At 47.4% G+C, this 14,008-nt stretch overlaps 1 protein-coding gene across 5 annotated transcripts in view; it reads right to left on the minus strand.

Annotated features, from left to right (window-relative positions):
* LRRC56 (leucine rich repeat containing 56) overlaps positions 1-14,008 on the minus strand; it is a 114,907-nt gene that overhangs the window by 9,297 nt on the left and 91,602 nt on the right. For all 5 annotated transcript variants that reach the window (XM_054025707.1, XM_054025705.1, XM_054025706.1 and 2 more), the window contains 2 exons: positions 1,981-2,158; positions 287-502 (listed from right to left, as the gene is read on the minus strand). In XM_054025707.1, coding sequence (XP_053881682.1) covers positions 287-502; positions 1,981-2,158 — 394 coding nt within the window. The remainder of the gene's footprint in view (positions 1-286; positions 503-1,980; positions 2,159-14,008) is intronic.

Genomic DNA, 14,008 nt, shown 5'->3' on the forward strand with positions numbered 1-14,008 from the left:
GGGAGATACAGGGCACTTGGTAGCAATGTACAACTTCTGAAAGGGGATTAAAGGGTAAAATGGGAGGGTGTCGCCAAAGGACTTTCAGCTTCTGCCTCAGGAGAAAATGAAAAAGCACCCCAAGCTCACTGTGCGGGCTTCACACTTGGAAACCTATGGACAAGCCAATGTTCCATCAGTACTGGGGTGGGGCACTGAGAGCACATGTGCTTTTATAAAGCTGGAAGAACTTTGAGAGGGGGTCGAAAGAGGGGTGGGCGGGGGAAGAACAAAGAAAATTCATCACCATGTGTCAAGTCACTGGAGTCATCTTCTAGGAATATCTCATCAGAGACAGTGGAGTCTGTAAGGGTGCTACCACAGGATAGCAAATGGACATTGCTAGATCTCCCTGCACTAGCAGGCCTCTGTGCAGTCCCGGGTCTGGAAGCTGACATGAAGCGAGCTGTAGTAGGTCTCAGAGCAGAGCCAGGTCTTCTTGTTGTTGCCTCTGGATGAGCATCTGAGAGATTTCAGTGAGACATAACTAAGAATGCAACATTTAAAATACCCTATCATTGCACAGTCATGATAAAGCAATGGCAACATACTTAGTGCTAGAGAGAACAGAAGAAAATGCAGTTCCTGCTTCAAGAAACTTAAATGGAAACACTACACCCATCCTACAATACCTATTACTAATGATTTGGACCCACGAGGATTAAAATAAACGACAAGTGTGTGCACTTATTCCAAAATAAACTATATTTTTAATGGTGCACAGTTGGCAAGCATACCACAACAGTGGGGGTCAGGAAGCCAACCATATTGCCCACACTAATGGGAAGCAATAGAAGCAGTGATAGGAAATACTTTGTAATATTTAACTGACCATGGTAAAGCACATGTCATGCAGTATATAAAAGCATAACACGTGAATCAGGGTGACCCAATGAAATTTACAGGTTTAAAACAAAGATAAGGAAGTACTTCTTCACACAACGCACAGTCAACCTGCAGAACTCATTGCTTGGGGATGTTGTGAAGGTCAAAACTATAACTGGGTTCAAAAAAGAATTAGATAAAGTTAATGGAAGATAGGTCCATCAATGGCTGTTGGCCAAGATGACCAGGGATACAATCCTATGCTCTGGGTGTTCCTAAATCTCTGACTGCCAGAAGCTGGGACTGGATGACAGAGGATGGATCACTCCATAATTGCCTTTTCTGTTCATTCCCTTTGAAGCATCTGGCACTGGCCATTGTCAGAAGTCAGGATACTGGGATAGGTGGACCATTGGTCTGATGCACTATGGTCGTTCTTATGAACCAGGTTTGCCAAATAATGTAGTTACATAGGTCGCTATTTATGAGCCATCACACTGTTACCACATTCATTTCCAAGATTTCACTTGAATTTCTCAGTTCAAAACATACATACAAGAAGAATACTAAGGGCTAGAACCGCAGCTGCAGATGAGACATGCTGGGTGGTTTAAGCCACTTTTACATTTCTCTGATCCTAGGGCTAGCCTCAGGGCTGCTCTAAATTACTCCCATTGTTTCATAGCCACCTTTGGACAATCACTGGAGAGCAGAGGCATTCTAGCCATACTCCATTTCTCCTAGCCATTCACCCGACTCAATGGCCTAGCAGCCAATATGGCATCCTTGAGTACCGGAGGATTCCCCAATGTAGGAGGGAAGAATCCTCCACTGGCTGGTTAAGAGCAGCACAAAGCAGCCTCAACAGGGCAGAGGTTCGGGCCATAAGTTTGAAAGTGCAGTTACATTCCAAAGAATGACCATGAAAAGGGCACGGTGAAGTTCCATGTGTATTGTCCCGCTGTGAATTCCATAGCCAAGCTGCTCATTTTCCAAGTGAAGAGACTGAGTTTCCTATCTCCCAGCCCTGAAAGCTCAGCTTGGGATCTTCGAGTCCAGCTGCACTCTTTCTTTCTTACACATCAGCACCAATAAATGGTGAGAAATTTGACATACCAAACCGAGAAATGTCTTTGGCTAAACTGCCCTCCTTAATGGACTCCTTGACAATTAGCCAGTCCTTGTTCATCTTCCTGGAGGGAGGGATGGTGATTTGATTTGCTAGTATTTCATCCAAATACTTTAAGTGAGGGATGAGTTTTTTCACTTCAGCTCTGTAGTTATAATCTGGCACCTGGAAGAATTGAGAATGTGGTCATTTTAACAGATTGTTCAAGAGAAACTGGACTACTACAAGCAATATGGAGCTGTTCACTTTGTATGAATGCTGGATAGTTTGAAGAATCCTTTGAAGGGGCAAACCAACCCACTTCAAAGAATAAATAGAAATGTAACCATACATTTCAAATCTCACTATGCTTCTCTCTGATGGAACTGCTACTCGAGCTGCTGATGTTCTGACAACACAAGCTGCATAAAATAAAAGACTTATTTGCAATGTATTTAATCAACTACCTCAGCACCTATTACTATAGCATCTGGGTGCTGTACAAAACTGCAAACAATACACTGCTCTCCATGGGAAGATTGGACAAACTCAACCCATAAGCACCCCCCTCTCGCTACTTTTGGAATTCTTTGGTTGCAGCATCAACTTCAGGCCGTAGTTTGACTAAAAAGATATGCCTGGGCTGGAAGGCTTCCAAACCCAGTGTCTGATGGACCAATAAGGAGCAAATCTCTCAGAGCTAGATTGCGACTTTAGGAAAAACTGGAGGCCAGGTGCATATGCAGCCCTGTGAGGCACGGTGAGTGCTTCTGTATATTAGAGGAGATGACTCAATTTAAATCTAAGCCCCTTTCCTGCAAGAGGGTGCATGCCAAGGACAGATGCACAAAGGCTCAAATGAACTGTATCTAGGTTTCTTTTCTGAGACTTTGGAATGACCCCTCCCATGCACACATGCTGGTTATGACACATGTTGAGGGGCGCAGCTTTTTCTGGATTAATAAATTGACATTTTGGATTATATGTGAAATGGTCCACGTGCACATCGCAATGATGGAGGAATTATGAATCGTAGGAGAGAGAAGTTTAATGTTACCTACGGTGGTTATTACACTATGGTTCTGAATCTCCTGGTGAATGTTGGGCATTTCTAACAGATTAGGACACCACAAAGACATCTATACATGGCATCTCAGCTTTGGGAAAATTTAGTGAGGCGTACAGGTGGGTTGGGACATGCATTTTGCAACACTGGTTAAAAAAAATTTAGATTCAAGAAGGCAGCAGACAATGTTTGACTGTCTCAAATTCACTAGCAGTTTAAAGAAAGCACAAAGCAAGATTGTCCCGGTGATGGAGTGTGAGGGGATGGCTCACGTGAATGTTAACATCTGCCTATAAGTAAGGCTGCGAGTTTGTCACGGAGGTCACGGATTCTGTGACTTTACGTGACCTCCGTGACTTCTGCAGCGGCCAGTGCACCTGGCCTGAGGGTAGTTCAGGCAGCCCCTGCGCCAGTCGCTGTTGCTGGGGCAGTCTCAGGCCACAGAGAGCTGCGGGGGCGGTGCCCTGGGCGGAGGCAGCGCGCAGAGCTGCCTGGCCATGCGTCCGACTAGCACCTGACCGATGGGGATGTCATCACTTCCAGGGAGCCCCCAGATAAGCGCCACCCAGAGCCCGCCTCACCCCGTCCTGTGCCACCAACCCCCTGCACCCTCCCACACCCAAACTCTGCTGTTGCTGCAGGGGTGGGGAGGATGGTGGCACAGAGCCAAGTAGGGAGCCTGCCAGCTCCGCCAACCCCCTTCCTAACACCAGCAGGGGTCCCGAGCTGCGTCACCTGGGCTGCCCTCCCTCCCCAGCACTCGGGGCACCCTCAGGCAGCCTCCCCCCCCCAAGTTTTAGTCAGGGGTATATAGTAAAAGTCATGGACAGGTCACAGGTCGTGAATTTTTGTTTAGTGCCCCTGACCTGTCCGTGACTTTTATTAAAAATACCCATGACTAAAATGTAGCCTTACCTATAAGTCACTCATTTGGTCCTGATAGAGTTTTTGTCTTTCACAATATTACATGTTATATCACCAATTCCCAGTCAGCCAAGTCCTTGCCCACCAGTAATGTTGTCACACAAAGAAATCTTTCTGTAGTAGCTGTCTGTATAACAACTGTCCATTCCCTTCCCACAAAATAACACACAGACCGGCAGAGGGTATCTGTCAAATATATTTGCTGGCTGCTGCTAAGAAGAGGCAGACACTAACCTGACTAACTGACTCTTTAATCTTAATTTAGGAATAGCCTTAACCAATCATCATCCCTTCACGTAGCACATGTACTTTGTACAGGGCGCTGGCTATAGGTTTACAATTTATAGTGCTGTCCTGTTTGAGAGATGCATCATATTACACTCACATGGCAATACTGCAAACAGCAGCTGTAATAGGGGCTACAGTATTTATCATCAGGTTGTTGCTTTTGGTTTAGATGACAGAGGAAGATGAGGTCATCTGAAAATCAAATTACACAAAGCAAACAGGGAGCCTGAAGAAAGAGCAGTAAATCTAGTTAATCATTTTGTAGATAAAAAAAAATACACAAGCTCTTACCGAGGCTGTACTGTGGGATACAGTATGGCATGCAGCTTGAAATGTTAGACTTGCCCAACTGGGGAACATAAATGTAAGTCCACCTCTATTTTTTCTACCTCCCAGCTGAATTTTCTATACCTCAGTCAGTTGGCAAAAGCATTAATAGGAACAAAGCATCTGACAGAGCCCAGGGTGAAACTCTCAGGAATGGAGGGTAGAATGGGTTTTGTGATGGCCTCAGGGCCAGGGGCAGCTCCAGGCACCAGTGCAGCAAGCGCGTGCTTGGGGCGGCAAGCCACGGAGGGCAGCCTGCCAGTCGCTGTGAGGGCAGCAGTCTGGAGGCCTTCGGCGGCATGCCTGTGGGAGGTCCGCCGGTCCCGCGGTTTCGGCAGCAATTCGGTGGCGGTGTCACGTTATTGACTTGAACTGGGACCGTATAGAACATGGTTACAACCAAAGTCCTGTAGTGGCACCAAATCTTGTATAAAGGGGGTCAAATGAGGTGTCTAAGACAAGGTTATGGTTTGCTGGTTATGATTATGCTGTCTATATGTGTGTATCAATTTTGTAGTTAAAGTTATGAATATTGGCTCTATACTGTCTGTATTTCAAACTTATGCTATGCTTCTGGGAAACTTCCCAGACAAGTTGGTGTTAGCTCTGCCTAGCCTGCTTGATGGCCCATTAAGGACCATCAGCTATACAACTGACCCATTGAGAGCAGGCAAATACATCTTGCAACTCAGCAAAGTATGCAGGGACTGGCCCATGTGACTCCAGACTCCATTTTGCTGTAATTTTCCACAGTAAGGACAAAGAAATGTTCTTACACCTGGAAAAGACTATAAAAGGCTAATGTCTCTCCTCCACCTTGTCTTCAATCCTGCTTCTTACCTCTGGAGGGACTTTGTTATAAACTGAAGCTCTGAACAAAGGACTGAGGAGCTGGGGATGTACTCCAAAGACTTGATTTGAACCTGCAGTTTATTTCATCACTGCTACAAGCCTAAACCAAGAACTTTGCCATTACTGTATGTAATTGATTCCATTTAACCAATTCTAGCTCTCATTTCTATCTTTTTCCTTTTATGAATAAACCTTTAGATTTTAGATTCTAAAGGATTGGCAACAGCGTGATTTGTGGGTAAGATCTGATTTGTATATTGACCTGGGTCTGGGGCTTGATCCTTTGGGATCAGGAGAACCCTTTTTCTTTTACTAGGGTATTGGTTTTCATAACCATTTGTCCCCATAACAAGTGGCACTGGTGGTGATACTGGGAAACTGGAGTGACTTAGGGAATTGCTTGTGTGACTTGTGGTTAGCCAGTGGGGTGAGACCAAAGTCCTCTTTGTCTAGCTGGTTTGGTTTGCCTTAGAGGTAGAAAAACCCCAGTGTAGGGTTATAACTGCCCTCTTTTAAGCGATTTGTCCTGAATTGGCATTCTTAGTTGGGTCCTGCCAGAACCGCATTGTTACAGGCGGGTATGCCGAAGCCACAGGACTGGCAGATCACCCACAGAAACGCCACAGAATCTGCATGACCGTGGACCGCCTGCAGGCATGCCGCTGAAGGCCACCTGACTGCCATGCTTGGGGTGGCAAAAAACATAGGACCGCCCATGCTCAGGGCTGTGGAACTTCCCACTGAGGGGTCAGAGTGAATTTGTGAGTTGCCTCTTTTAGAGCATGGTAGAAGACATGCTTCTCTGAGGGGGCCTCCCATCAGTAGAGGCAATAAATGGCTGATTAATCTGTCTTCTCCTAGAATGACCCTGTCACAAATATAAAGGGAAGGGTAACAACCTTTATGTATGCAGTAACATAAAATCCCTCCTGACCAGATGTACTGAATCATTTTACCTGTAAGGGGTTAAGAAGCTCAAATAACCTGGTTGGCACCTGACCAAAAGGACCAATAAGGAAAGAAGATACTTTCAAATCTGGAGGGGGAGGTTTTGTTTGTGCTCTCTTTATTTGTTCCCTCTTCGGAGAGAGAGACCAGGCAGGTAAAACGTCTCCTGAAAACATACCTGCAATGATTCATCTAAGATTACAAAAACTGTAAGTAAGGCAAGGAAATGTGTTAGATTATCTTTTGTTTTAGCTTGTGAATTTTCTTGCTATAGCTTACTGCTCTGCCCTCAGGTAAAGAAAAAAAACAAAACAACTCCAGCTGCTCTCAGCTAAAAAAAAAGAAAAAAGTAAAAAAAAAAACAAAAAAAAACCCTCCCGGGTTTTCAAGCAGCCAAGAGAAAAAAAATGTGTCCTTTTAAAATCCTGAGGTCTGTGCTTCTATTTCAAAATGATCCCACCGTGCTGCCACCATGTCAGGGTTCCCTCCCCACTCTGAACTCTGGGGTACAGGTGTGGGGACCCGAATGAAAGACCCCCCAAGCTTATATTTTACCAGCTTCGGTTAAAAACTTCCCCAAGGCACAAATTCCTTTCCATGCCCTTGGACGCAGGGCCGGCTCTAACTTTTCTGCCGCCCCAGGCAAAAAAGAAGAGAGCTGCCCTGCCGTACCCCACCCCCCGCGAGCGCCGCCGAAATCCCCGCCCCCCCAGTGCCGCGCCGCCCGAAGCCCCGCTCCCCTCCAAGTGCCGTGCCGCCCGAAGCCCCCGCCCCTCCTCCGAGCGCCGCACCGTGCCAGCCCCCACCCCCCCCAAGACCCCGCCCCCCCAAGCACCACGCCGCTCAAACCCCCGCCCCCCAAAGCACCACGCTGCCCAAACCCCCGCCCCCCCATCCGAGCACCACGCCGCCGAAAGCCCCACCCCCCTCCGAGCACCACGCTGGCTGAAGCCCCAGCCCCCGAGCACCACGCCGGCCGAAGCCCCGCCCCCGAGCACCGCCCAAAGCCCCCGCCCCCCCGAGCACGACGACGCCCGAAGCCCCCGCCCCCCTCCGAGCACCGCGCCGCCCGAAGCCCCCGCCCCCCCTCCGAGCACCACGCCGCCCGAAGCCCCCGCCCTCTCTCCGAGCGCTGCCCGAAGCCCCCGCCCGCCCTCCGAGCACCACGCCGCCCAAAGCCCCCGCCCCCCCTCCGAGCACCACGCCGCCCAAAGCCCCCGCCCGCCCTCTGAGCACCACGCCGCCCAAAGCCCCCGCCCCCCCTCCGAGCACCACGCCGCCCGAAGCCCCCGCCCGCCCTCCGAGCACCACGCCGCCCAAAGCCCCCGCCCCCCCTCCGAGCACCACGCCACCCAAAGCCCCCACCCCCCCTCTGAGCACCACGCCACCCGAAGCCCCCGTCCCCCTCTGATCACCATGCCGCCTGAAGCCCCTGCCCCCCCAGCACCGCCCGAAGCCCCCGCCCCCCTCCAAGCACCGCGCCGCCTGAAGCCCCGCCCCCCGAGCACCACGCCCCCCGAAGCCCCGCCCCCGCTCCGAGCACCGCACCACCTGAAGCCCAAGCCCCCGCCCCTGCTCCGAGCGCCGCGCCGTCGAATCCAAAAAAAAAAAAATCGAGCCCCAAGGTGCCGCCCCAAGCACGTGCTTGATCGGCTGGTGCCTGGAGCCGGCCCTGCTTGGACGGCATTGCTGCCACAACCAAGTGATTCACACAAAAATTCAGGAAAGGGTCACTTGGAGTCCCTATTCCCCCAAAATATCCCCCCAAGCCTCTTCACCCCCTTTCCTGGGGAGGCTTGAAAATAATATACAAACCAATTGGTTACAATGTGAGCACAGACCAAACGCTTTGGTTTTTAGGACACTGAAAATCAATCAGGTTCTTAAAAGAATAATTTTATTTATAAAAAAAAAGTAAGAGAATCACACCTGCAAAATCAGGGTGGAAGGCAACTTTACAGGGTAAATAAAAAGATTTAAAAAATTGAGGATTCCCCTCTGACTCTGCTTCCCAGTTACAAAACAGGAATGAAACTACCTCTTAGCATAGGGAAAATTCACAAGCTAAAACAAAAGATAATCTAACACATTTCCTTGCCTTACTTATAATTTTTGTAATCTTAGATTAGTCATTTCAGGTATGTTTTCAGGAGATGTTTTACCAGTCTGGTCTCTCTCTCTGTCCAGAGAGGGAACAAACAAAACCTCCCCCCCTCCCCAGATTTGAAAGTATCTTCTTTCCTTATTGGTCCTTTTGGTCAGGTGCCAACCAGGTTATTTGAGCTTCTTAACCCCTTACAGGTAAAATGATTCAGTACATCTGGCCAGGAAGGATTTTATGTTACTGCATACATAAAAGTTGTTACCCTTCCCTTTATATTTATGCCAGGGTCATTCTAGGAGAAGACAGATTAATCAGCCATTTGTTGCCTCTACTGTCTTCCACCATGGCATGACTCTATCACAAGCAGGGCCGGCTCCAGGCACCAGCCTGGCAAGCAGGTGCTTGGGACGGCCACTCCAGAGAGGGGCGGCACGTCCAGCTATTCGGCGGCAATTCGGTGGATGGTCCCTCACTCCCGTTCGGAAACTGCACTGTATTATCTCTATGGGAATAAAAACAAGCAAGAAGACATGATCTTTCCACTAGAAGCAGGCATGGATTTATTTTTGTAGAGACTTTTGTTTCTAATCACGTCTTCAGCAAGGAATGAAATGTCAATAACAAACACTTCAATTATAAATAGTTACAGTATCTGCCTCTGAAGTACACCTCTGAAAGTACAAGGAAGGAAAACAAATGTAGAACAATTTGTTAAGGCACAGCCTACTGGATCTCTGAAAAGAAAAAACATGACAACTAAAACACTGCACTGTGCTGGTGCCGTCAGTGACAGATGTGATCAAGCCAATAATTAAACATAAGAAAGTGATACAAATCTTCACGATTATTATATGCATGGGTTGAAATACCCACACTTGCACTACATGACTGAGCTTTTAGGGATGCTATCTAAGCTTTCAAGCTTAAATTCTTACACAAATGAATTCTATGGATGTGAATGGTTTAGAGTAAACAGGGAAGTTATATGGCATGTGATACAGAGGAACAGGGCCGGCCTTAGTGAAAATGGTGCCCTGGGCGAACTTGTATTTTGGCGTCCCTCCTCCCCCTCCCACCATCACCCCTGGCTCCTACGGGCTCCCCTCCCCGCATCACCTCCGGGCCATTACCTATACTGCTTATGGAAGTCCACAGGAAAGTCCATTCAGTGTAAATGGGCGTCTCCCATGGTCCATTGTGAGTTAAGTGTCCCCTGATGAGCCACTTACTTTGACTAGTCCCTCCAAGAGGTGCTGGCTAACTAACTACCTTGTGGTGTTACCCCAGGAGCAAACATTTGAAATCCAGGTATAGAGCCAATACTCATAACTTCAAATACAAAAATGATACACGTATACAAATAGCATAAACATATTCAGCAAGTCATAACCTTTTCATAGACATCTTACGTGTCACATTTTGTACAAGATTTGTTGCAAGTATGTAACAGTGGTTGCAACAATGATCTACATGGTCATGTTTTAATCAGAATGAATAACTGATCCAGCTAGCAAATTCCTAGGCCACTGTCAGGAGAAGCACAGAAGTAAGGGCAGCCTGGTATATGGTATATTGCCACACTTACTTCATTGCTGCTGCGGTGGCTTGTGGTACCTGTGGCTCAAGGCAGGCTTTGCACTCTCACATGGGGGCTGTATCTTGCCAGAGCCCATAGCCCTCAGGTAAGCCCCTAGCCACTCCTGGCTCACCAACAAGCATTTTGACAGGAAATACCAAGCAGTAATAACAACAATAATAATACAAATATGTGTGTGTGTGACAGAGTGTGCTTGTATGTATGTGTGTGTGAGAGAGAGCCAGAGAGAGAGCCAGTGTGTGTCACTATGTGTTTGTGGATTGTGTGACATAGTGTGTGTTGGGGAGTGTGAGACTCTGTGAGTGTGTGTGTGACAATCTGTGTTGGGGGACTGTGAGAGACAGAGTGTATGTGGGTGTGAGAGCCTCTGTGTGTGTGTGTGTGTGTGTTTGTTAGGGAAGTTTGAGTCCCACCTCCCCCCGGCTCAGCCTGGTTCCACCCTCCTCACTCACATGGAAGTTTTGCTCCTCCTGGCCCTGGCCCAGCCGGCCCGCGCCAGAGACTGAGCAGCGCAAGGCTGCAGGCAGGGAGGGACTCAACTCCACTCCAGGCAGCGAGCGGTGGGATGCACTGCCAGAGACCAGCCCCAGCCATGCCGCTGTGGGCTCCCTGGGTCTGGGGCAGAGCCAGAGCCCTCAGCCAGCTGGCTGAGGAGTGAGTGAAGGTGGAGTCCAGGGGGCGGGGTCAGGGAGAAGCCCGCCAGCCCAGCACGGGGTAGGAGTCAGAGAAGAGAGGAGTCCGGCCACAGCCAGCCAGGGGAAGCCCAAGCCCTATGTGGTGTCCCCCTGGCTGTGGAGCCCTGGGCATGGTCTCCATTTGCCCAGCCCTAAGGCCCTGCAATCATAGTGCCATTCCTTTGTTTTCTTTCTTACTCATGCATTACCGGTCCTCTGTAACATCAATGTAGAATGCTCCAATTCCTAGAAAATACATTACCTCCCAAAACATCTTGGTTACATATACTGTATCTTGGTTTTAGCCTACCACTAATAACTTGGGAGACTTGTGCTGCAATGAACATTCAACCTAATTTGTTTATCTCATGTTTATCTCTTGAGAATTGATGAAGACCTGCAATTACAGCAGTCTGAAGAAAATGATGGTGGATCATTTGTTTTAACCCAGAATAACTATTCTCCATATACACAGGAAGTTCACAAAGAATATACATTTATTCAGTTTATCAGATAAATGTTCTAGAACAGTGATTCCCGATTTGTCATCCACAAACCACCAGTGGTCTGCAGAGCACTTCCTGATGCACCAGAGAACTGGCTGATTGAATTATGCTGACTCCACTGATTGTTTCAAGATGCTACAGTGCGCAGATTTAAAGTTTCCAGATTTAAAGATTCCAGTTTTAGAGCTATTACCTGTTCCAACGGTAGTCCCCATTTTAAGTAAAGGACATATTGCTGGAATCAACAACATCTCTAAAACTGGAATTAACTTGTTAAATGCATGCACTGTACACCACATTCAGCATTTTTCTAATATCATTTTTGCATGTGTACAACTGCTGTAGTTGCCACTGGGATGTTATGCAATCGAAACAGGAAGGGAGGAGAGATGGTTATTTTGACTGCAAAGAGGATGGGCCTGTCCACAAGACAATCTCTCTATTAAGACCTGACCTATGCTATGAAAAAGTTTGATAACTTATTTTCAGAAGAGTCCCTCATTTTAACATGCCACTTTAAAGTTTTATTTTGCTGGTCTCCTTTCCTCTTGAAATTCCTTGAAGCCACAAAACAGATTATCAGAATGATCCAGAGTCACTGTATTAACACATTAATCTGGTAGATATCCAGATTCAAATTCCTGAATCATATCAGGTTTTTAGTTTTTGCTGGTATATTTCAACTTGAGTATTGGTATTTTATGTGGTTTAAGAGACAGGAGAAGGATTTAATATGGATGGACAGATATCACATGAGTGTGTTGCTAATTCTAGGTGCTTTGCCTTGCTCTTCTACACTGGTGATAATATGCTTTTTACCACAGTTGCCAACTTTCACGTGGTAAATAAGTACCCTGATTTTCACAATAAGCCAAAAATCAAGCTAATCCCATTTCAAAACAAGGCCAAAACAAGCCAATCCCTAAGAACTCCAACACTCTGTGTGACTAGATACCCCACAGCATGCAGTCTGGGACTGTGGTGGGCCCGCTGTGTACTCCTGACTCTCCCACTCCCCCTTGCCCCTGCTTGCTGGGAGCCAATCAAAACAAGCTACAAGCCAAAAACTAGCCAACAAGCAACTCACAAGCCAATTAAGCCAAAAACAAGCCCAATTTCTGCGTTTTTTTCACGGGTTTGGCATGTCAGCTTTTTACTACTACACCCATATGAAAGTAATAATGAGAGAAAATAATCATGCAGTCTCAAACTTAAAATGGTCATTTTGGGTTTCTCCCAAAAGCTATGAAAAGAGGGGGATGAGGAAGAGGAGAAATTGAAAGATTAATGTTGTTACATTGTATTGCTGACATCCTTCTGAAATCACAGCACAGGAGGCTGAGGTTTTTACAAATCGCTGCAGGGTTATCTGACAAAGCTCCATGATCTCTCATGTTTGAGAAGTTTAGTCCCCAAAGAGCAGAGATAATGTAACTGGTTTCCAGATGCCTCTCGGGCACTGCAAGGATAGATAAGAAATGTTGAGGGTGACTGGCCCCTAATGTGAGGATACAGAACATTTGGGAGGGACCATATTAAGCAATTAAAAAAAATATTTTTAAACTAACTAGGGCAAGATGCAAACTGGTGTCCTGGCTGAAAGACTTTGATCTCATTTCCAATAAAAACTGGGAACCAGTGGAGACAAATGACCCATTGGTACCAGAAAGGCTGCAGGAGCTGGCACCTTTCAGAGCAGCTGAGAACTTGCACGTAAATCTGTTTTATCTGCAAGGCCTAGCAGATACCAGTGGGATCATTTGTCTCCATTGGCTCTACCTCACTCCTTAGGGAGACATGCAGGATATGTGCTTTGCAATGCAAGCAGTGGGAATAGGTGCCCCATGCCTAGCGGTGAGGCAGGGGACTTTGAAAATCTTCCCCCTCATTCCATACCACTAATTCTGGCTTGGCTTCAGTGAAGAGAGCTTCAATGTGCCCCGTTCAGCTGACTCTTTGTACACCTTGCCCACATGTTCAGCCAGGCTTCCCTGTGACCTGCTCAAATCTCTCAATGTGGATCTCACCCACATGCTAACTGAAAGCTGGTTCAATTGTGGCCTGCCCAGCTCTCTCAGTGTGGGCCTTACCCATATACCATCTGGGGGCCAATTTCACTGCTGCCTGCTCATGCCTCTTGGCCTGGACCTTGCCCACATGCTGTCTAGGAGCTGGGTTCCTGTGGCCTGCTCAATTCTCTTGGTGTGGACCTCGCTCATACGCCGACTGGGAGCTGGGTGCAGGCAGCCCACTGTCCCTGCCATTTCTGAGGGGAGGAGAGGTGCTGTCCTTCAAACCCTCCTCAGAAAGCCACAATAATTTTTTATTTTTTTAGGTTAGCAGTTTTGAGAAGAAACCTTCAAAGCCCTAAAGAAACCTGAGAAATAGTTAATTAAAAATCTTTCAAAAATCCTCTGAAAGCTCTGCTCCAAGGGGCGCCCTGAAGTCTGCTTGGAGGCAGAGAATTCTGGGAAGTTCTTCTGAAGGCTGGTCCTAAGCCCAGGCTCAACGCAAAGATCTTGACTGCCCCACTGGCCATGGAAATGAGGAATGCCCACTGTGAAGATTGACATGGGGACTGAGAAAATATTATTTTCTTGCTAAAAGGTAATGGAGGTTTAAAAAAAACCAAAACTTAAAAGCCTGCTCCATGATCCCTGGTGAGCAGTGAAAGGGGTTTGGGCTGGCTAGAAAGCAGGAAGAAATTAAACTCTAGCAACTCTTGGGCAGGTTCGCAGCAAATGGTAATA

The sequence above is a fragment of the Malaclemys terrapin genome, chromosome 4, assembly GCF_027887155.1.
Source record: "Malaclemys terrapin pileata isolate rMalTer1 chromosome 4, rMalTer1.hap1, whole genome shotgun sequence".
Lineage (NCBI taxonomy): Eukaryota > Metazoa > Chordata > Testudines > Emydidae > Malaclemys > Malaclemys terrapin.